Source organism: Pseudonaja textilis, chromosome 2 (genome assembly GCF_049901715.1).
Source record: "Pseudonaja textilis isolate UNSWEBS1 chromosome 2, rPseTex1.2, whole genome shotgun sequence".
In the NCBI taxonomy this organism is placed as follows: Eukaryota; Metazoa; Chordata; class Lepidosauria; order Squamata; family Elapidae; genus Pseudonaja; species Pseudonaja textilis.
This window is the reverse complement of record NC_141991.1, coordinates 74,137,724-74,161,067: the sequence shown is the minus strand read 5'-3', so window position 1 is coordinate 74,161,067 and position 23,344 is coordinate 74,137,724. Positions and strand designations below refer to the sequence as shown.

At 38.2% G+C, this 23,344-nt stretch overlaps 1 protein-coding gene across 6 annotated transcripts; it reads left to right on the top strand.

Moving 5' to 3' along the window:
* Positions 1–1,017: 1,017 nt before the first annotated feature.
* Positions 1,018–22,933, top strand: RUFY1 (RUN and FYVE domain containing 1). 6 transcript variants are annotated; one of them, XM_087924313.1, is made up of 18 exons: positions 1,018–1,250; positions 7,332–7,502; positions 8,027–8,144; positions 8,596–8,697; positions 9,035–9,158; positions 9,756–9,817; positions 10,306–10,371; positions 10,639–10,708; positions 11,214–11,315; positions 12,656–12,772; positions 13,405–13,572; positions 14,680–14,777; positions 15,801–15,920; positions 17,705–17,834; positions 19,185–19,279; positions 20,051–20,099; positions 20,524–20,601; positions 22,277–22,933. In XM_087924313.1, the coding sequence occupies exons 2-18, from the start codon at positions 7,346–7,348 to the stop codon at positions 22,418–22,420; spliced, it is 1,800 nt and encodes a 599-aa protein (XP_087780439.1). In that variant the 5' UTR covers positions 1,018–1,250; positions 7,332–7,345; the 3' UTR covers positions 22,421–22,933. The 6 variants fall into 6 exon arrangements, with proteins under 6 accessions (XP_087780439.1, XP_026552346.1, XP_026552345.2 ...); XM_026696561.2 differs by having other exon boundaries at positions 7,329–7,502; XM_026696560.2 differs by having other exon boundaries at positions 1,018–1,299.
* Positions 22,934–23,344: the final 411 nt, after the last annotated feature.

Here is a 23,344-nt window from a genome sequence, read left to right as displayed (position 1 = left end):
AGCAGTTCTGGGTTTATGCTTATATGACATCTGAATCATACGTTCTAATTGTCCAAAGTAAGTACAGCCTGACTTACCACTCACAAATATAAATGGGCATGAAACTTCCTTCTTCCCTATGAAAGATCTTCTAAAGAGGTGCTTCATATGCACTTTACCTAAAGTTCTCCAGCTGTGGGATTGTAACAAATTAGATTGCTCTCTAAAACGTTTGAATCAAGAGATTCAACATTTACCAGATCGCTCCATTAGATGGCAGCGAAACTCATTCTGCAACTGATGGTATCACCTGTTACAGAAAAGATTTAAAGGAAGCACAAAAGATTTAAAGGAAGTTCCCCACGCCCAGGACTCTTGTTTGGAAAACATCTTACTGCAGCTAGAACAAGGCACGCGCTTCAGATGACTCATAATGTAGGCGCTTTTAGAAGAAAGATTACACGGATCACCATACAAAATATAAAACAGTGAAATATTTGCACGTGAACTCAAAATGTATTAACTTCGGACGGTTCTCCCCCACTTCCCTCCATAACATACGTCATAACTAAGGAAAGGTGTTCGGGCCCATCTCTTTCATTTGGGCTTTCAAAGGGAGTTATGGTTTTGTTTTGATACCGATGTTACGTTGATGTAACTGATCGTTCTTCATCAACCTGCTGGGTTTTAATCGAAGGCGGCGGGGGCGGTAATAAGAAAAGCGGTGTGTATAGGGAGGACACCAAACTCCCACCAGTTTCCGGGACGGTCTCCCAGAAAACATATTGGGAAATGAACCTCATTAAACATAAGTGAGATTTCCTCCGAGTCAAAAATTTTGAGAAAAAGAGTCCGGCAACTGGGGAGAGGCCACCCAGAGTAGATGAACGGCGGGGGGACGGCAATGCAGATCAATTACGTAAACTTTCATTCAAGACGCTTCTTGGGGTTTTGCTTCTGTTTACCGAGTTTCGGTCGCCAACTCGCAGCGCCGCTGCCGGAAGAAGTTCTAGGGCTCCTGACGGCGTCATATGACCCAAGGAAAGATGGCCGAAGACGGGCAGAGCGGCGAGGAACTTGGGGCTGCATCGAGAGAAGATTTTGAGGTCGTTGATCGCGCCCAGATCCCCAGCGCCTCTCAGCTGAAAAGCGATGGCAAAGAGAGGGGAAGCCCAGATGCCAGCTGGTCCGCTCCCATCTTCTCCCTGGCCAAGAAAGCCTCGGAAAACTTAGTAGTGAGCTATGGAAACGCTCTGAAGTCTGCAGCCTCGGTAGGACTCATTCCCAAACCACTCAGCAATGACAGCCCAGCAAAACAAAGTATGGCTATGTTTACTGCTTGTCTTTGGTAAAGGTGGTGTGGGGTGTAAAGCGAGTAAGTGGCTTTTCTCAAGGTAGAGGAGGGGCTGGGTAAGGAAAACTTTCAGGGTGAGTTGACTTTCAGGGTCTGACTAAGAATGTATTCTAGAGAAATGCATTTTCTAGAAGAAATGCCCAGGTTCAACAGTCTTGGCCATTTTCCTTTGATATGGAGCTTTTCCTTGTATCCCATCTTCATTTTGTTAAGTTTTCTGCACATGCCTGGAAATGATTTCCACGTGTTGAAAAATAAATTCAAGGGCAAATTCTAGAAAACATTTCTAGTTATTTCTAGATATTTCTAACAGTTTATTGTGAATTGATTCTTCAATGCTTGACAAAAAGGTAGGGGATTCTCTGTTTTGGACTCATCCTTTTTCCCTTGGCTCTGGATAACATTTATGACTTGGTTTGTTTTCTTTATATGACAGTACAGTACAGTCTCACTTGAATTAAAATATCAAATGAAAAACTATATAAATTGTCATTTTATATTGATTTGCTAAATGTTGAAGCCTATCAGATTATAAATAATGCTGAGATATGTTCGGTGCAAATTACATTGTGTCTAGGCTTACATATCCCAGTACATTTCCAAAGAGAAAATTTTAATATACAAACTTAAGTAAACTGAAAAGGAATAAAGTATAAGTTACTAATAGGGGAAACAAAACATGGTGCTGACAAAGATATGGTTTAGCTTAGGCCCTGAACTTTAGGATATAACCATTAGCAATGATTCAGATTCAAAAAGATTAGAGTATATCAGCCTCCACGCAACTTTCATAGGATAAATCCCAGGGACCCCAGGAAAAGGTACAGCTTCTTTGAAAGGAGTTGGGTGCAACATGAACACCCACACACATTTTCAAATCAAATTCTCCTTCAAATGTACATTGCTGCACAGCCCTAATCTTTCCATGTGAAAAAATACCAGTCTGGTCAAAAGTGTTCAGGCTTAGATTTCTACATTCATGGAAGAAGATTCATTGTGTTTATTAAGATTCCTATGTAAGCATTATTTAGAGACCGTTGGGTGTAGTGGTTAAGGCATCAGGATAGAAACCAAAAGACCATGAGTTTTAGTCTTGCCCAAGGCATGAAACCATCTGGTTGAATCCAGTCACTTTCTCTCAGCCCTAGGGAGGAGATTATGGCAAAGCACTTCTGAAAACCTTTGCCGAGAAAATTGCAAGGACTTGTCGTGGCAGTCCGAAGAATCCAATGTGTGTGTTTGGAAGGAAAAAAAAAGATTTATTTGCTTCAAAATAAATGTGTTAACAACAATCAACTTCAAAAATAAATTTCATAAAACTGATTACCTGCAAGAATTTTAGTATTGTCCTATCAATGCAAATTTTCCAGTGAGATGATTATATAAATATATCTCAAGTCCTAAAGGCATGAGTAGAATAAATTCCACGTATAAATTATGTGGCAGAAATAAAATGTGTTAATGATGCAGAGAAATCAGTTGAATGGAATGTAAATTCATATATTTATATTCATCAGAATCTGAGAATTAAAGTAGTATACAATAGAAATTAAAGTAGTATACAATTTGAGGCGTCTAGTACTTACCAAGATTTAATGGGTATTAATGATTTTAAGTGCATATGTATGAAGCATATCCTAATTCCTGGAACATTAAGCTATAAAGTTGTCATCCCAAAAAGCAATTACTTTTTTCTAACAAGAAAAAAGCACACCAAGAGTTTGAGAAGAAATATAAATATGTTAATAAATTCTACTTTGCCAAGGGAATCATAATTATTTAATTTCAATTCAAGAAAATTGACTTTAAGATAAAAATAATACAACTAAATGTTTTATTATTCACACTTCAGTCAGAAACAAAATATTCTTTCAATAATTTCCTAAACTTTGCCAGTTTCCTATTTATAATTTAACCCTTTATCATTTCATATTATAATTATGCTTTCCAATAATAGTATATACTGAACAACAGATTATTGTGTTTATACTTTAGCAAATATGCAGTTGAATGTATAGGATTACACTAATACCTTATTTTGGCATTGTTGTTGTGTCTAAACTTGCAGGATATCTAGCATTAACTGATTTATGGATATGGGGAATATTGGCATTAACAATGGTAGCTAAATCGTTTATTCAATTAAGCCAATATTCTGGGTTTGCATGAAACATTAAGTTATAAGCTGATTCCCTTCCCCCACAAGCTGGGTTCATATAACATACAGTATTAGACTAATTAGAACATTTTGTCTTGAAGAACCAGTTTGGTATAGTGGTTTAAGATACCAAACTAAAAACCAGGAGACTGAGTCCTGTCTTATGCACAAAATCAGCTGGGTATCCTTAGGCCAGTCACTTTTTCTCAAATCCAGGAAACATGCAGTGGAAAACAACTTTCCCAAAAATCTTGCCAAGCAAACTGCAAGTAGTGGCTACAGAACTTCACATTTATTAGAAATAGAAAAATGTTTTCAAGTAAGAGAAAACAAGATATGCAAAAAATATATACTTCATCTCAACAAATTCTTGTTTTTTAAAATTGTGTATCCTCTCTGAAATAGGTTCTTGGTGGAGAATATAATTTAAAAGGCTGTCATTACTTTAATCAGCCACATTTTAAGAAAATACTTAACAAGTTTTAATACATTAAGATTGATATGCTGTGCACAATGATGCATAAAGTCCAACACCAATGAACATTTATTTATTTATTTATTGAATTTATATTACTGCCTATTCGCCCATGGTGACTCGAGGCGGCTTACAGAATGTAAAACCATATTTAAAACAAAAAATAAAACTAACAAAAAGAATCAAATAAATTAATAAAGTACAATAGAACAAAATCTGGAAAAAAAAATCATCCCCCAACTCTCACCATCTGCCCTGACAACAGCAGATCACATGAGCTATCCCACTCTGGGTTCCCCAGGCCCGCTGGCAAAACCAGGTCTTTAGTACCTTCTGAAAGAGTGCTAGAGTGGGGGCCATTCTAATCTCTGCGGGAATGATATTCCAGAGAGAGGGAACCACCACGGAGAAGGCCCTTCTTCTGGGCTCCATCAGATGTATCTCCCTCAGGGATAGGACTCGCAACATTCCCTGCCTCCCTGCTCTGATGTGTCGGGTAGATGTGACCAGCAAGAGGCAGTCCCTCAGATACCTGGTCCCAAGTCATGAAGGGCTTTAAAGGGGACAACCAGCACTTTGAATTGCACCCGGATGTAAATCGGCAACCAATGCAGCTCCTGCAGGAGAGGTGGCACACCTGCATACCAGGGTCTGCACAGAACCATGCGGGCCACTGCATTTTGCACCAACTGGAGCTTCCGGATGCTCAAGGGCAGCCCCATGTAGAGCACATTGCAATAATAAGATGGGAAGTAACTAGGTCATGAGTGACTGTGAGTAGGGACCGTTGATCCAGGAAAGAGTGTAACTGGTGCACAACCCGCAGTTGCACAAAAGCCCTCCTGGCCACCACTGCCACCTGCTCTTTGAGCAGGAGTCATGAGTCCAGGAACACCTCTAGATTATGCATGGGGTCAGTTTGGGGTAGTGCCACCCCTTCCAAGACCAAAGGTGGAAATTCACCCTGAGCCAACCAACTCCAAACCCAGAGCCACTCAGTCTTGCAAGGGTTTAGTTTCAACCAGTTTCTTCCCATCCAGCCCCTAACTGCCTCCAGGCACTGTGAGAGGGAGGACACTTAAATTGCTTCTAAACAAAGCAGCAACCATACCCATACTCTAAAATAAACAATATTAAAGTGGGGATTTAGTGTAATATCATGCTATAAATATTTTTAGGGTTAAATCTGAAGTGTATTCAAATTCCTCCTGGAAACACAAATCTTCTCCCTGTTTTGGTAGTTTTATGTATTTTATTTAAAGTTTTAAAAGTAATATATGACCATATGCAGATTTAACAATTCCAAAAAGCTTGCAAGCTTCTAAAAATCAAATTTCTGATTTTTGTTCACCTTTCATTTTGTCCACTGCACAATCCACATGGGTACCAATACACGTGGTACATCATACAACTGACAGAAATGCTACTTCTCACTCATGTTATCAATCTGGCTATACAATCTGCCAGGAAGAACAAATTGATGGCTGTATCCCAGCCACAGCATAGAGACAAAAATCAAAACATGATTGCTAGGTTCAGTCTGCGATGTCTTATAGCTATTATTCTACTCCAGGTGATCACACTCACCTGTGAGTCCTGCTTGTGAAAGGAATAGTGTTTGTGAGGTGCTTTAATTTAGGCTGCTCAAGGTACTTATGTTGTATTAAACCAGCTTGGTTTTGTTTGTTTTTAATTGGACTTCAACTCCCAGAATTCCCCAGCCAGCATGCTAACCTAGCTAGAGAGATGGTGCATTTTCAGAAAAAGGGGGGGGGGGAGAGTAACAGCAATACTGCAAGACACAGCGCAAATATTGGAGCAGAATCCCTCGAGAATGAATCTAATGTAGGGGAAGGGGTGACTCTCCTCCCAACCTGTCTTAGGTAGAGGCCGGCGAGAGGTCCGTCAGAGATGCTCCACTTTGGATTGAGCAGGAGGTGGTACAGAATGGCCCCTTCCAACTCTTACGATTCTGATTCTTAAAATTAAGAGTGTAGGGAAGCGGAAGTGAATTCATTTAGAAACGTTACGTTTCCTTAGGAAAAGAGAAGTGACTCTTAATAGGAATAGAAGCTAAAGCCCACCGCTCATTGCACACACACACACACCCGGTCGCGTAGGGAGAAAGCCTAAAAACCGTCAACCTCCAGAAACAGCAACAACTAAAATGGCGCCTCCGCTTTCTTGTTTATAATGGCTGAGTCAATTTGCCTCCGTGTCCAATGAGAAGCGAGTTTACGGGGTGAGAGCGTGAACATTTTTCTCCCCTGTCAAAACATAGCAAGGCATATAAGAGAGCATAGTCAATCCGGGCCCTTGGAATGGTTGATGCGGAGTTGTAATTGGCTCGCAGAAAGGGTGTAAGAGAGTCGGTGTGTTTTGTCCAATGAGAGGTCTTTCTTTGAACGTGGAGGGGGTGGGAAGTGTTGCTCAGGTAACGCAAGTGCAGGTGAGAAGCCAATGGAGGTGAACGTGGAGGGGGTGGGAAGTGTTGCTCAGGTAACGCAAGTGCAGGTGAGAAGCCAATGGAGGTGGGAGGAAGGAAATGACAGTTTTGCCTGTGGAAAGGCTGGAGCATACGCGTGATCCACTCCGGGAGGTGGAGACAGGGAATCGCCGCCGGGGAAGCTTTTCAGGACTGTGTAGCCCGTTGTACGTCTGTAAGTGGGACCTCGGAGAAAACCCATGCAACGAGGAGGCCCATGACTTTGCCTTCTTTGCTATGGCAAATTGCTTCTTTTCCCTATTTTCGGAGGAAATTGCAACGCTTGCTTTCTCGTTGTAACGTCTGAATAAGGCCAAGGATGAATCCTGGGGGTTTCTTCTGTAACCTTGACTATTTTCTATAGCCACGGCTGTTTTTTGTACTAACATACTTACAAAGATTTCTTCCGTCTGTGTTTATAAGCAACCATGATTGCCATTCCTGTAGGGAACATGAAATGGGATGAAAAGAATTCTATTCTAAAATGTTGCACTGCAAGCATCCTTCAGGGGAGAGTAGCTCAAAAGTACCTGTGTATTTGTGTGCTTTTAAGGATTATTGCACTAGATAACAAAACTCAATGGTAATGACATAGTTCTTACTGTTCACATTTAGGTATGCACACATGTACCTGGGTGTGTTTTACCGTATTGATTTAGAGCCCATTCTTGTTGGGCATTTCTGCTGCATAAACAGGAACTAAAAACTTTGGGCCTTTTTATGAATACCTTATGTATGCTATTCCAGGTGCTGGGTTGTTTTTTTAGCATGATAGGAAAAGGCATATTTATGTGGATTCACATTTTCAGAATAAGCCTACAGATCTATCACAAGGCTTTGCTTTCTTATACACCTCTGCTTGTCTATATGTGTTTAGCAGCCAGATCCCACACAATGGAAGAGCGTTCCAATCTTGTGAATATGATGAAATTGAGCATTAAAATCTTAATCCAGTCAGCTTTGAGTTTGGGGAGGACTCTTGATTCTGACTTCCCTCCTCTGCAACAGTTCTTTATTGTTTTGGAACATTGTCTCAAGCATGGACTTAAAGGTGAGTTTGCTTCAAATTTGATTTTATGTTTGGTTGAAAGCATATTTTTCTTATTTGTTCACTTTATTTTTATTGGTTAAAAATATTTGAAGGACACCAGGCTCTCTATTTTATTTAGCTGTCCCCATTCAACTGAAATGGCCACCAGATATTTACAAAACTTACCTAGAATGGTGTAGTTAATTTCTGTAATTGAACCATGAGAAAATGCATAGAAGCAATGGAAAAAAGAAAAAAAACATTTAAACATGCATAGCTTGACATATTTACCTATGCAAATATGTCTGCATTAGGGAAACAAAAGTTATATTAAGGTATATATGAAAATAGACATTCCAAGTATGTTTTTTGTATATTAAGTTTCTTTAATATAGAAAGTCTGATATATTCACTCAGAATATATCACAGACTTTTTTTACTGTTTGTCTAAAAGCACAGTCCAATTAAGTTACATCTGTAGATATCTGCATTATATGAACTGAAGTAGAATAATATGTTTTTCCTTCCATTCTACCTTTATCTAGCTAAGAAGAGTTTTATTGGGCAGAACAAATCATTTTTTGGGCCTTTAGAATTAGTGGAGAAACTTTGTCCAGAGGCATCAGATTTGGCAACAAGTGTCAGAAATCTGCCAGAATTAAAGTGAGTAGACACATATAATACTTTAATTGGGATTGTTTAAAATAATGCATGCATTTTATCTTTTTAATACTGCTAGTAGTAATAATCAGATGGTCTTTGCTGATCACCAGTTAAAAACAGTTTGTTTTCATAAGAATTGTAATTCAGAATATTTTTATTTAGAGTAAAACTACTAACCTTTTGTTTATTGTCTTTCAAAAATCATCTGTGTGAAGTATTAATATTAATGATAGAGTGGCATAATTATTCAACCTAAAGAAAAAGCATTAAGTTAAAAATGGACAGACTTTAAGTATTTTAAGTTCTTCTGACAGATTATCTTCTGTGAGAAATGGTTGATATGTTTAGCAATTATATTTCATATTTAACCTGGCAATATTTTGTTTCTCATTCCTTTTCTATGCTGAGCAATTTGACATATTTAATCAGTGATTTTCCTGTGGGGTTATAGGACTCCAATCGGAAGAGGCAGAGCTTGGCTTTATCTTGCAGTGATGCAAAAGAAACTGGCAGACTACTTGAAAGTGCTCTTGGATCACAAGTGTCTCTTGAGGTATTTTGGATTTTTCTTCAGGAGGAAAATTTATTACTGTGCAGAAAGAGAAGGAGTTAAATTAGATCAAGGAGTCAGGATTGCTCCTGCCAGTGAAAAATAGGAACAAGTTATTCCTTCTTCCTGTAACTCTTCTGCAGGCAGAAACGTGTTATTGCAACTGAAACCCCTGGAAAAAGAAGAAACTCTTCCATTTGGGCTAAATCCAGCCCAATGTTTATATTCAGAATATTAATTGGGATAAGAGACATTTAGTTTAGGGGAAAAAACTTTTTGAATTTTACTGTGATGATCAGTAAAATATTCCTTTCTAAATCATTATATTTTCCTTTCCTAGTGAATATTACGAGCCTGATGCCTTGATGATGGAAGAAGAAGGAGCTGTGATTGTGGGCCTTTTAGTGGGACTAAATGTCATTGATGCAAATCTATGTTTAAAAGGCGAAGACTTGGATTCCCAGGTGAAAATAATCTCCTTTAAACTAAGTCCCAAGTGGCAACTGTAGGCCTGAACCAGGGGTAATCAGGCTGAATTCATATTGTTTTAGATGTTTCTGAAAATGTAATAACTGCATTTACAGCTGGCTTATTTACAGAAGTTCTGTCCCAACATAAAACCACAAATAATAAAATAGAAATAATTTGAATCTATGCAAATTGGGTGGCCACTTTTTGGATCTTGTGCTCATCCCCTTCCTCCTACAGAGTTCATGTATGCAATTTATTGATCCTTTTTCTTGCTTGGTTGTAGTGAGTGTCATTGGTCATGTCATGTTTTCTTTTTTTTGGAACAGTTTTGTTTAGCTGGTGTGCTCTATGGTTGTTACCAGCCTCTCTATTTGCATGGCTCTTTGCACTGGACACTAGTGCTGTCAAAGTACTATATCAAGAAAACAAGTATTTGAGTTCATCTTGGGAAATGACAATCAATGGACTATGTTAATGGCTTGAATCCCTTTGCATTTAATTCCCTTGAATGTGAAAAGGGTATGAAAAGTACATCACAGTGAATTGTATTAGAGACACTATAATGTAATGAAATTTATCTTTCTTGTCAGGTAGCAGTGATTGATTTTTCTCTGTACCTTAAGGATACACAGTGCATTGATAACGACAAAGGGTATGTATAGTTAAGCTTCTGCTTTTCAAAATTGTACAGCGGAAAACTGTATCAGAAATGAGCTAAGTCTAAACTTTCCTAATTACCTTAGAAAGAGAAAAATTGAAACCAGAATAGAAATAGGCAAATTAAAAAGGAGAAAACTATAAAACGCTGTAAATTTGGCAATTAATGCCTTAGGCATGAAAGTCAGTTGGGTAACTTTGAGCCAGTCATTCAGCCCAATTCACCTCACAGTATTGTTGTTATGAAGAAAATAAGTGGAGGAATGACTGTTAGGTATGTTCAATGCCTTGAATTGTTTATAAAAATAATAAAGGTGGGATAAAAATAAATTATTATACCTATTGATTATGGTTTTCAGGATTTGTACTTGTAGCATGTACAATGATTATATATCTTCTTATACAACAACCATTCTAAATATAAACATAGTACTTGAAAAGTTAGCTGTTTTGAAAAGACAATGATCTTTCTTTTAATATCAGAGATGAAGGAATGACTGCTGTGCTTGACCAGAAACATTATGTTGAAGAACTTAATCGACATTTAAGGTATAGTTTGTTGGTTAATACTTTATTCCCCCCACCCTCATATGAAGACCACAATTCTTGCATAAAGGATGTTGTATCGACTTAGAAAAGCTTGCTCTTTTCCTTACTATTCTAAGTTTTAGTATCTCTAGACCTTATGTCCTCCTTATCTCTAGTTAAAACCCCAAGTTTTGCCTTGGATTAGACCATTTTATTAGTTTGGGGACTCTTAATTGTTTTGAGAAACATATTTTTCTATATTATTATACAGCTACTTTTTCATTATAGTTGCACTGTTGGAGATCTTCAGAGCAAGATAGAGTGCTTAGAGAAAACAAATTCCAAGCTCCAGGAAGAGGTTTGTGGTCACTGTGACATATTTTCAGTTACTTTTTAAATTAAATAGTTCAGACATGTATCTGAAAAAAACCTAGAGAATAAAGACAGGATACAAATAAAGAAAGTAACTTATAGATTGATCGTAACTTTTAGTTATAGGAACGTGGGAAGCTACTTTTATAACAAGTTATAGGTCCATCAGGATTTTTAGAAAACAAATACTATGGGTGTAAAAAGTTAGGTCATCGAGCTCCAAACCTATCTTAGTGATTATTAAGAACAGAGGAAGTTCATGCTGCCCTCTGAAAGGAATAGTGCTTTAATGAAAAAGCATAATAGTAATTAGTTCCTATTTTGAAACAGGAACATAATTACTCAGTTAAATATTGAAATGCAGTCTTGTCAGATATTCATTTGAGGCACTGCTGACTAGCAGATTTTTTATGAGCAGAGGGATAATATATGAATGTTTCATTTGGGGAAATGTTTCATTTTTTAATCACTCTCCTTCTACCATTGGCCAGCTATCAGCAGCCACAGATCGAATCAAAGCTCTTCAGGAAGAACAACAGGACCTGCAACAGGAAAACGAATTAATCCGTGAACGCAGTGAAAAGTATGCTGAGGTCAGATACTGAAAAGCCTAAAACTACACAGGAGCCTTAATTGTTGCTTATTTTTAATGTTACCTATTTTTTCTTTCTAACACAAAAAATGCATAGAACATACATACAATGGAACCTCGGGTCACAACTGTAATCCATTCCAGGACTACAGTCACAACTCAATTTGGTCATGACCGGAAGCCCGACTGTCTGCGCATGCGCAGACAAAAAAAAATGATGCTGAAAGAGAAATTGCCGCGGTAGGGAAAATCACCATGGCGATTTTGAGGTTTGCTTGGTCACCACCTGAAGATCTGTTCGTGACCAGAAGCAAAACTGTTCTGAAAATTCTGGCCGTCACCTGATTTGGTCGCAAACAGAAGCGTTTGTAACCCGAGGTTCTACTGTATATAAAATCTCTAAGGGTACAAAAAGGTACTCCTATATATGTGACTTGCAACAAGATAATCATTTTGATAAAGTAGTAGGTTAGACACAGATTTGTGCTCGGTTATTCCTTTAATAAGAAGAGAAAAATGATAATGCTTTAAATTCGTATCTCTGTACATCTGAAAACAATTGACTCTTCTCTGAGTTCCCCTTCCATTAAAAGCCCCATTGGAATGTCCCATGTTATTTGAGCAATGAGAGCCAAGTGCCATAGAGGAATGGAGGTAGTGAAGATCTCTAGCAGGATAGCTCCTTGTTTCCTTCTGCAAATTAAAGAAGACCTTTGTTCAGTGGTGGTGTGCTTAAAACTATTGGCCTAGGACTAGAGAGACCAAAGATCACCCCTCACCATGATATCTCTTTGGGGCACTCTAGTCACACTTTTTGAGCCCAACCTATTTCATAGATTAGTTATTATGGGGACAAAGTAAAGGGCATTCTCCATGTAAATTACCTTAAGTTCTTGAAAGAAAGGCAAGATATAAATCTAACAAATGCATCTCATTAAAACTAATACCATTAAGTATACATTGAAATACTATCCATAGTTTAGTTTCCAGCTACTTTCCTAATCCACAGTTCTTCTGTATATACTGAGATGCATAACAGCTCCTATAAGAATGGGCTTCCCCATTTACTCTTGCAGAAATCAACTTTCTTTGACATTTTTCCAGGAAAATGAATGGATGAAAATGAGTATTTTGCTTTGTTTCCCCATCTAACTGCAACAGTTTCATAAACTAACAAAGATCAGTGTCCTTGAGTCTTTAGCATTTGTTGCTCATATTGTTCACAGGTGTAAGATAACTTGTTGATTGCAGTATCCATTGATAATCTTACCTCTGATTTATTTAATAGAAACATTGAGTCTTCAATCTATTAGCAGATTATTCACCCACTTTTTAATCTAGGTAACTAAACTGGACACTAAAGTGGAACTGGAAACTTATAAACAATCACGACAAGGCCTAGATGAAATGTACAGTGATGTCTGGAAGCAATTAAAAGAGGAGAAAAGAATTCGAATGGTGAGAGCTCATAATTTAACAACTGGCAGCGGAAATGTTCAATAGTCCTTAGACTTCCCCTTTAAATGTATTCATATAAAATAAATATATGTTCATCTAAAATAATCATTTACAAATGTTGATTGATGTAATGATAGAAAAAATGGATTTGTGTAAACCTAGCTTTTTTATTAGGACTGAATATAAGAGTAGATTTTTCGGTTGGTTGCAGGAATATACTAGTAAAGGTTAAAAAAGCTATGTCCAAAGCTAGGCAGAGATCATTGTTTTGCTTTTCTCTGCAATATTTGTTGCTGTTTGAACATAATACAGAGCCCATAACCAATTATGCCTGGGAAGTACTAGAAAGAGTTGAAGAGTATGAAAAGTCCATATGTATATAAATCCCTTTGAATCCTAGCTAAGAGGATTGGGGGTGGGTGGAATGTACTAGGTAACAAGTAAATATAAAAAAATCCTTTTATTTATTTAGTGTAAAACTTCCTTCTCCGATTGCCTTGAACTATAGAAGGTAGCCCAATTCAGCACTTCAGGAGGGCATAAAATTGAGCAAGGCTGCCCTAAATAATATATTGAGCTTTCATGATGTACATGAAGTGTTTTATGTATGCAGCTTGTATTGTAATTTTAAGGAGTTGGAAAAAGAATTGGAGCTTCAAACTGCAATGAAAACAGAAATGGAAATTGCCATGAAACTTCTAGAGAAAGATACTCATGAAAAACAAGATACCTTGGTTGCACTTCGCCAGCAGTTGGAGGAAGTTAAGGCTATCAATTTGCAGATGTTCAATAAATCTCAGGTATTCAAGACTCTCTTTGCTATGGCTGCAAATAGTCCTAAAATCCAGGAGTTAAAGCGTCCAGTCTGTTTGATCAAGTTTGATGCAATGTTCACTGTTATTTATGAAGCTGAAAATGTGCATATTCTCATCCTATCTTCGCTTCCATTGCTGATTTTAACTTAGACATCCTGATTGTTGTATTCCAAATAGGGAACTACAGCTTAAGATCAATTTACTTAAGATCAATCTACTAATAAAATGTTAAGTTAGGATAACTCTGGATTTTGTGCCAGAATTCCTTTTCATGGAAATAGCAAGGAATTCTGACTTGGATAATATATGGCCATGTGAGAGGTAAGAAAAAGCATTCAGGCCAAGAATTCATTCCTGGTTTCATAAAGTAAAGATTATGAAACCAGGATCACTGTATCTAAACTAGTCTTCAATCTCACCTATAGGATGTCTTCTATTGGCAAATAAGGGGGTTCTTCACACATAGCTGAAAAGCAAATAATAGTTCACTTCCTCAGGTTTTTTAGTTGTGATATCCTTATCACAGAAGCAAAAGGAAGTAAATGTGTTTTCCTAACTTGGTTAGTTTACCAACTGGAAAAAATGAAAATTGCAAGAATTAGATCCTTATTCTTGATTTGGGGAATGATTTAGAAGCTTAATGTGGGGATGCCCACATTCAATATCCTTCACTCATCTAGCTAAAACATTACTAGAAGCTTTTATGCAGGTAGCCCTGTGATATAAATTAAGTTCCACCCACTGCAGACCTTCTGCCAAGCAAAGAAAGAAAAGTATGCCCTTCAGCCACCAATTAAGCACTCATTTCTGCACTACAAAGATAAAGTTATTTTTTATTGTTACAATCTGGGTATAAACGTAGGTTTATTGGATTATTTCCCTGTTTTTTTCCTTTTGAAGTATTGCAGCTAAGACAGTTTCTTGGGTTTTGCCATGAGATTTATTAACTCTGCTATATTAGAATTAAGAGAACCTTTAAAGAGAAAATATGAAAAGAGATGTGAAAAAGGATCTTTCTGAACTGTTATAGCCCTCCAAGCCATAAGAAGTGATTGATTTAAAGTTACCTGATTGAATTTGTTTTTGCTCCAGACTGCAGAGAGTTCTTTACAACAGAAAAAAGAAGCAATATCATCCTTTGAAGGCAAAACAGATCAAATGATGTCTTCTGTGAAACAATTGGAGGACAGGTGATTACTTCCACATATCTGGTCAACGTGTGACCGTAGCAGTTTTGCAGTGTTCTGCATATCAGAGTTCAGACAGGTTGCTTCTAATGATGCATGAATGCCAGTTTTTCACAGTGCCCCTTGAGGCTGTCCATTTCCCCCTACAAAGTCTTGGAGAGCCTTGTAAGTCAAACTCATGGCGTCATGTAACGTATCGGGATTTCCCCTTCGCTAAACTGGGCATGGGTGTGGCCAACATGTGACACATCCCGCCCATGGGCTGGGAGTTTGACAGCCCTGGCATATTCTGACAAGAAGAAAACCTGGAAAGGTGTTATCAGGCCTATTGTCCTGCTTGCTTCCCTGTCAAATAGAATGGGTAATGGAGAAGTCTTTTAGGCCGACTAGTCTCTATATTGCAGTGATACAGAATTTCATAGATCAGAATGCATGAACAAAGCTGGAGAGGCCAAAATCTTAATTGGATATGATGAAGGTTGATATATGGAAGAGAAGGGAAACGGGGTCATAGGAGGATGAATCAGTGATCAACTGAGACAAGAAACTGAGACTGAGGGGCTGAATCAGATCCATATCTTATAAAAAATTATTAATTCAATTTCATATCTGTTTTCAACAAGGGTATTTATATAGAACTGGCGTTGGGTAATTAATCATAAAATTTTATGATTGGAGCTGTTGTGGTGAGTTCTTCTGCACTCCCTAGCAATTAATTCCTTGAAGCTACTGCTAGCCTATTTAGAAGCTCCTCAAAGCCTGAGGTCCTCAAAATTTTAGCATGGTAGAAGCCAAAGGATTACCTCAAATAAAGATATTATCAGAGTCATATGTCAATTTGTTTGTTTCTTTTTCTGGGCAACTTCTTCCTATCAAGAATAACATCTTTCCATGATGCAGGAGGCATGAAATGGCCTTTCATTTGAACGTAGGATCTAGTCCCTGATGTTTTAAACTTGTCATTTTGATGTGGTACAAAAAGTAACATTCACAACCATGTCAGTATATCTCTTTTTCATATTTTAGACTGCAACATGCAGACAAGGCCAAGAAGCTTGCAGAAGAGAAAAATGTCAAACTGAAGCAAGAATTGGGGGGCAAAATTGAGGCTTTGAAGCAGCAACTACTCCAACTGGATAGCAACTGGTACTGTTATTTTATATAACCTTAGTTTAAGCTTATGTTCGTATTCTTTTGAATAGAAGAAATACATTCTGTTTACAATTAATGGTTCACAAATTCCACCCACGCAGATAAGTGCACCTGATAAGAAGGGATCTCTGCCCTAGCAGTGCCCACCTAATAGAGACTTATGCATGGGCTACCCTAGGGCAGCTCCAAAAGGAGATGTTCAAGAGGTGGGGGAGGACTTCACTTCCTTAAATTGTATTTCCCAAGGATTGGATACTTACCTACTTAAACTGGAACTAGTACTATTAATATTTTTGCACTGAAATTACAGGTAGTCTTCAACTTACACAATTGGGACCAGAAATTGAGTCACTGAGTGAAGCAGTCATTAAATGAGACCCACGTTTTTGCTTCACTCAGTGACTAATCCCAGCAGTCCAGGTTGCCGTCATTAAGCAATCTCCCCGGTTAAGCAGACATACAAACACTTGCCTGTCATGTTCAGGTCCCCTCCAAATGCAAAAGTGAAATCCTTCTGAAGGGCGGCAGGACCAGAGCTCAGATCTTCAAAGGTCTGAGCTCAGTTCCTGTAGCCCTTCAGAGAAGTTCCCCTCCCTTCCTTGTGCAGAGTGGGACTCCTCCAAAGAGCTGCAGGAATGGAGCTCAGATCTTAGGGATCTGCTCTCCATTTGCACAGCTTACCAGAGGAGTTCCCTCCCCTCAGCAAGCAGCCCTTTCTCTCTGCTCCTTACGGGCAAGGAGGAATCTCTGCTCCATGCAGAGCTTAAGATTTCCTTCAGGCTGATGTTCCCTCCTGGCAGACAGCTCTTTCACTCTTAAAAATAAGCTACCTGCCAGAATCTCAGCTCTGCAGCAGGCAGCAGCGCACAGTCTTTCCTGCTGGATTCCCCATTGACTTTCAGAGGAAGCCAGCAGAGAAGATTGCAAATAGCAATCACGTGACTGTGGATTGCTTGACAGTTGCCATCCAGATCACAATCATGTGATCTCAGGGTGGTGGTACAATGTTTTTTGACAGAAGTACTTTTCAGGTACCTGTTCCGTGGCTCCCATAATTCCAAACTCATTAAATTGTCCTAAGTTAAAGACTACATGTAATAGGGCAACAGGTTTTGAGTCGAGCAAATCGCCACCCCAAAGTTTTTCCTTTCCTTCACTTAGCAATCCATTTGTTTGATAGTGTGGTTCTTGTTGTTACATTACCAAGTCTCTGTTCTGAGGTATGAGCAATGAGTTTTGGGGGAAATATCATTTCTAGAAATCTTATTGCTATGTTCGTACCTAAGAAATTTGGTGTTTCTTACGTCTACTTGGAGATGATGGTGAAGGAGAAAGTTTGTTTGTTTAAATTTTGGACAATCTCAAAAGAGGATTTCAGAGGACTTTTCAGAGACTAGGTAAAAATTGCAAATCAATTCTGGTTTCTGATTCCATACATGTATTCAAGAAGTAAGAAGATATTTTGGATTTTGATTCAAAATTCTAGAAATAAATAAAATTCTAGAAGCAATTTTAAAAGGGTTTTGAGAATATGCTTTTGAACTAAAGTGAAAGCCAGAATGTCTCTGGACAAGCTCTCTGAAATGCTTGAAATAGCTTTCTGGAGCCTACTGGCTATTTTCACAGAACCAAAAAAAAAAAAAAGTCCTTTTTTTAACCTTAGGAAAGTCCAAACTCCTGCCATTTTTCAAAATTATTCCATAATGCTAATAAGGTAAATTCTTTTGGAAAATGGGTTTTGTTTCCGACTTTGTTGTGCTTTCTTTTAATTTGCACAGTTCAGTTATTGAAAGAGAATTAAAATCTGAGAAAGAACAGCGACAGAGTCTGCAGCGAGAGTTACACCATGAGAAAGACACTACAGCTTTGCTGAAAGCTGAACTGCAGCAAGTAGGCGGTTTGAAAAAGGTATGGCATGTGATGATTTAGTTTCTTTCAAGAGAGAGAGGGTAAGTTAGGTTTATGATTTCATAGTAGCACAATTACTTTCTACCCAGAAATGATGGTCTTTGTTGGTTTACTCCTAAGGCAGGGTCTCAAACTTGATTTCACTGAGGGCTGCCTCAGGGTTGTTTGACCTCAGGGGCCGGGAGGGGGGTATGATCAGAGTAGGCATGGCCAGCTCAACATCACTCATGGTGGCCCGGGCAGGACTGGGGGAGTGGGTATCCATTGTCTCTAGCGGAGGAATTTCTCAATGCCTCCTTGTCTTGGGATCAAATGCACTTTTGCTGGTAGTCTGTTTTGCGAGCCCTCTGCCAAAAAAAATAGAGCTCAGGAGGGGTGTGCACAGCCTGCCTGGACTGTTTTCAGCTGTGATGGCCTACTGCAGCCCTCTGCCAGCAAAAACAGGTCGAAAGGCCGCGCATAGCCATCCCAAGTTCTGTTTTCACTGGCAGTGGCACTGCAGGCCAGTCCATTGTTTCCAGGGTGGCCCGAGGGCCAGATATAAGCACCCTGTGGGCCGGATCCAGGCCCCGGGCCTTGAGTTTGACACTCCTATTCTAAAGGAATCACTGGCTCCCCTTTCAGTCCCCAAGCAGAGTAAAGGAGTGTGCAATAAAGAAAGAAGAGAGATTAAAAGAAGGATGGGAGAACTAGAATGGGGAATCACAATATTTTAGAGAAGATGGACATGGTTAAGCCAGCTAGACATTTCATGATGAGAGAAAACGTTCTGCCCTAGAGTGAAAAAAGGGGGGGGATATATCTAAGGCATAGCAGAATTACATTGAAGGTCAATAGATTACACCATTCCGTTCCATCCTCTCAATGTTTTACAGGACATTTGCTAATTACAATGTAATTTTGGGAAGGACCAATCACTGAGCCAGTGTTTTTGAACCTCACTAAGATATATGGACATCTGCTCCCAGAATTCCCCACTCAACACATTTATTGGGAAATTCTGGGACCTGAAGGTAGAAAATTTTTTGCCAAGTTCAAAAAATACTGTTCTATATGATAGCTTCATGTTTTAAAAAAGGTGTACTGCATTTGTGACATTTTGTGGGTAGTACAATAGGCCTTTCTACTTTACAAGTTCTCTGGCCCATTGAAGTTTTCATGATAGAAACCACTGTAGTTTTTCATTAATGCAATAGGAGCATAGAATAGGCTTTCCAGTAAAATATACGTATTCATAAGAGAGAAAATAGATTCTTTTAGGTTTTGTAAAAGATTTCATATAAAATAGGAAAAGTGGGGAAACTAGTTAGCTGAATTATAGTGTAGTCCATTTCATTTGTGTGTGCATAGGAATTGCGAAAACTGCAGGAAGAGAAGCAGCAGCTAGAAAAGATCTGTGAAGAACAAGAACAAGCCCTTCAAGAAATGGGGCTTCATCTAAGCCAGTAAGTGTATTTCAGTAATTTGTGTTATTAATTGTACCACCATATCTTGCAACTCTTTGGTCAACAGTTATTCGGTAAAACAATACAAGTATTCACCAAATAAATAAATTAAGTAATTAAAACTACATAAACAATCCTAGCAACATTGCACAAATGCCCCAAAGCCTCTCATAATTTTTAAGATTTTTTTCCAAGGGAACCCAATTGTCTCCAGGGTAAGGCCAGAGAGAAAAAGAACCATGGCGCAAAGCCTCCTCCCTTCTGAGTAATGGATTGTTACCAGGGAGACCCACCTCAGACAGGATGAATCTTACCTTGCTGCAAGGGGTACTGTTTCAAGCAGCAGCTTGAGACTCAGGTCACCAGTAATATGACAACTCTAGAACTATCGGGGAGAGAAGTTGAAATTGACACTTAAGTTGTTGGCCTTTTGTAATGAATCAGTAAATCTTGTGAGTGAAGCTCTGGCTGTAACTGAATTATGAAATAACCTAAATATTGTTTTGAATTTAATTTATTGTTGACAAAGAAAATTCAGCTGCAATTGGTGATTGTTATGGGGCTTTTGTCTGTTGAATTTGGATTTGTCCCTGCTAGATACGTTATTGTGTCAATAAGTTAGTGCAACATAGTAAAGGATCCGAATTCCTTATCTGAATTTCACCTATGCTCTATCAGTAGCAGTGATGTTTCTTTAGGCGTCAGTATTTTAATGGGAAGAAAAGTTGTAGTGGTTAGTATCAGGCAACTAAAAATATCACTTTTTTCCAGATCAAAACTTAAGATGGAAGATATTAAAGAAGTAAATAAAGCATTAAAGGTACCGTTGATTCAGTGATATATTTAGGTTCATTTAAGAAATGATAACTCATTTTATAAACATCTTTCCATTTATCAGCGTGTAGCATAGGGAACGTCATGGACAAAATAGTAAAGCTAGAAAAGTATTGATGTAGCATCTTTGTATCTTGTTCTTTAAATATTTATGGGTCAACCAACCAATTTCTGGCAAGTTATTGTTAGTATATTCTTTTCCAACATGCAACACAATCCTGTGCATGTTTATTTTGAAGCAAATTGCCCAACATTCAAATTGTCTTGATCTAATGTATAGCTAAAGGTTGATGTAAGTCTATTTGGGGAGTTAGATATGTAATTTACAGTAACTTGAAAGTTTGCCTAGATCTTTTTATTTCATTATGAGCCTATATAAATTCAATTAACCTATTACTTTTAAATATTAGGGCCATGCATGGCTAAAAGATGATGAAGCAACTAACTGCAAGCAGTGTGAGAAGGAGTTCTCCATTTCAAGAAGAAAAGTAATACCACACTCCATTATTTATTATATTTTTATCCTGACAGTTTTTCATCACTGCCTTTTTCCACTGATAAAATAGAATTAAAGTCCCAAAGATGCTTTCTAAAATGCAACCAGACTTTTTTCCCTTGACAGTGTTTTGCTTCTCATCCAAGCAAAGGAAAAAAAAAAAGTCAAAGTTGCCTTTGGGAAAGCACCTTTGGGACGATCTGTATCATTGAGAATCTCAATAGAAAGGTTAAGAGGTACAGATGCTTTGTTGCTACTTTCCAGCTGTCTGAATCCTCCTGTTTTGATGAAACCAGTTGTATCTTTTGAAGTCAACCAAATGGTTCTGTCCTAATGCCCAGTCTGTGGGATTGGATGGAAAGAAGCCATCTCCAACTCATTGCTACCAAGACCACGTAGTGATGGGTATTTGACCAAACAGTCAGGGATCCAATGTTGGCCTTGAATGCAATTGTACTTCCCCAATCAAGGGTGGTGTATAATCTAGGGGTCTTCTTGGACTCCTTTCTTGAACAGGTAGGAGCAAAGACAAGGCTTTTGTCCAGCTTCATTTGGAACACTAGTTAAATCCCTTTCTAGATTTAGGAAAGGGAAGCAGTCAATTATACCCCGGTCACTTCACAGCTTGAATACTGCAACGTGCTTTTCATGAGGCTCCTTCTGGAAACTTCAGCTGGTCCAGGATGCAATAGTGCAGGCGGTAATGCCCATGTAACTCCACTTTGTGAACTACACAGGTTATCAGTTTGCTTCTTGGTGAGAATTAGTGTTGGTTATTGTCTAGGGCCTTGGGGAACCTCCTGTCTTCCATAGTATCTACCCAGACAATTCAATCCAGCAACATTGTTTCACTCTGAATTCCAGGACCCTAGAAACACACTTTCTCTATAGCAACACCTGCCCTCTGGAATAACATTCTCCTAACATTTTAAAGTTCCCACAAACGTTGAAGGGACTTAAAACATGTGGCTCCTTATCTAACCTTTAGCAAGGACACCTCACATTCCTTTTCTTTGTTCCTGAAATATGTCCCTTTGACTCCAGTTCAGAGTTCAGAGAAATCAGCAGCACATTTCTTGTCCACGGGTCAGAGCCCGGTACTGTATCTCCCTGAATTCTCCATTTTTAAGGCTTCAAAGAAACTGGAACAGGTTCAAAAAGGGCAGTGAGGATTATCAGAACTAAAAACACGAATCTATACATGTCTTTGATGACCTTTACAAGAATGCCCAATTCTACATCTATTGGTGTTACGCAATTAAAAACAAACATTCAAATGACATAAAACAAGACTTAAATGCAGGACCTGCCACCCACTCTAACCAAGTGTCTAGGAACATATCCAGAGTGAGCAGCAGGAGAGGGGACGGTGTCCCAGATGACATTGAGAGAACTTTATTTAGAAGACTGAAAGGGGTATGATCAGCATTCCCGGAACATTCTAACTTTAACATGTATTTGGGGGCATTCTGGAGGTAGTCCATTTCCAGTTTATGTTCCCAGAATATTTTATTTGGAGGCCTGCATTGAACAGGAAATGACCAAAGCAGCACTTCAAAACCTTCTAATTCCACTGTTTTTATGGGATTCCCATGCAACTTTTTCAGAGCTAGAGCTCCTTTTGAAATCATGAATATTAGTAATAATAATCTTTTCTGTATTTGCAGCACCATTGTCGAAACTGCGGCCACATCTTTTGTAACACCTGTTCAAGCAATGAACTTGCACTTCCATCATATCCAAAGCCTGTACGAGTTTGTGATACCTGCCATACGTTACTGCTTCAGAGGTGTTCATCGAATTCTTCCTAAAATCTATATTCCAGAATGTTAAGACTAGGGAATGAATAGTTTTTTAATATTCTAAATTCTATTAACGTATACGGCACTGTATATTATATTCAAAAAGGAAAAGATTTAATTTATAAAAATGGGATACCAAAATCATGGAAACTATTTTTTTATAGATTAAGTGCCAGCAAAATGTCATATTCAAAAATACACAATTTCAGGTACACACACTTGTTATTTTTAAGCTCAAAAAATTTATTGTTTGAATGTTAACTTTATACTTCAGGTTTATAGATTTGCTCTAAAACAAAATTAATTTTCTGAATACTTCATGGATCTATCTTCTGTAACAGTTAACCAAAATTTGTTGATCTGTATATAATAAATGAAAACGTTATCTTAAAAATTAAATCTATGGAAGCAATTTTTGAAGAATGTATGCTTGGATGTGCCTTCTAAATCTTTCAAAAGTGAACAGAATAACATACTGTAAGTTATCTGTGATTACGCAATAAAACTGATCCACACTTGTTATACGTTCCTCCACTAATTTTTTGTTATTAAATTAATAAAGTATTGCACACTTTTAAAGTGTATTATCTATGAACTTAAAAAGTATATACTGCAGAAACTAATGGATCTGTCCTGCCAGGATTTCCATAGAAATACGGATTTCTTATGACCAAAATTGGGATGAATTATCTTTTGGTGAATGCAGCGGTTATAGTTAAGCTTGATTGCCACAGTCATCACTGTGGCCAACTGAATCATTTGGTTATTAAGCGATTTCAGCGTCTTCCACTGATGTGCTTGTTATAACTGTCTGGCAGGTTGCAAATGATGATGTGACACCCCCTCTCCCCCAATGATGCTGCAACATTGTAAATGCATGTCTGCTGCCAAGCATCCCAATTTGATCATCCCGGGGATGCTGCAACAATCATA

Bases quoted from the DNA above. Each gene is read 5' to 3' on its own strand.
- RUFY1 (XM_026696559.2), top strand. From the start codon at position 1,026: ATGGCCGAAGACGGGCAGAGCGGCGAGGAACTTGGGGCTGCATCGAGA. The intron at 7,503-8,026 runs GTGAGTTTGCTT...ACCTTTATCTAG, and splicing joins TCTCAAGCATGGACTTAAAG to CTAAGAAGAGTTTTATTGGG. The intron at 10,709-11,213 runs GTTTGTGGTCAC...ACCATTGGCCAG, and splicing joins ATTCCAAGCTCCAGGAAGAG to CTATCAGCAGCCACAGATCG.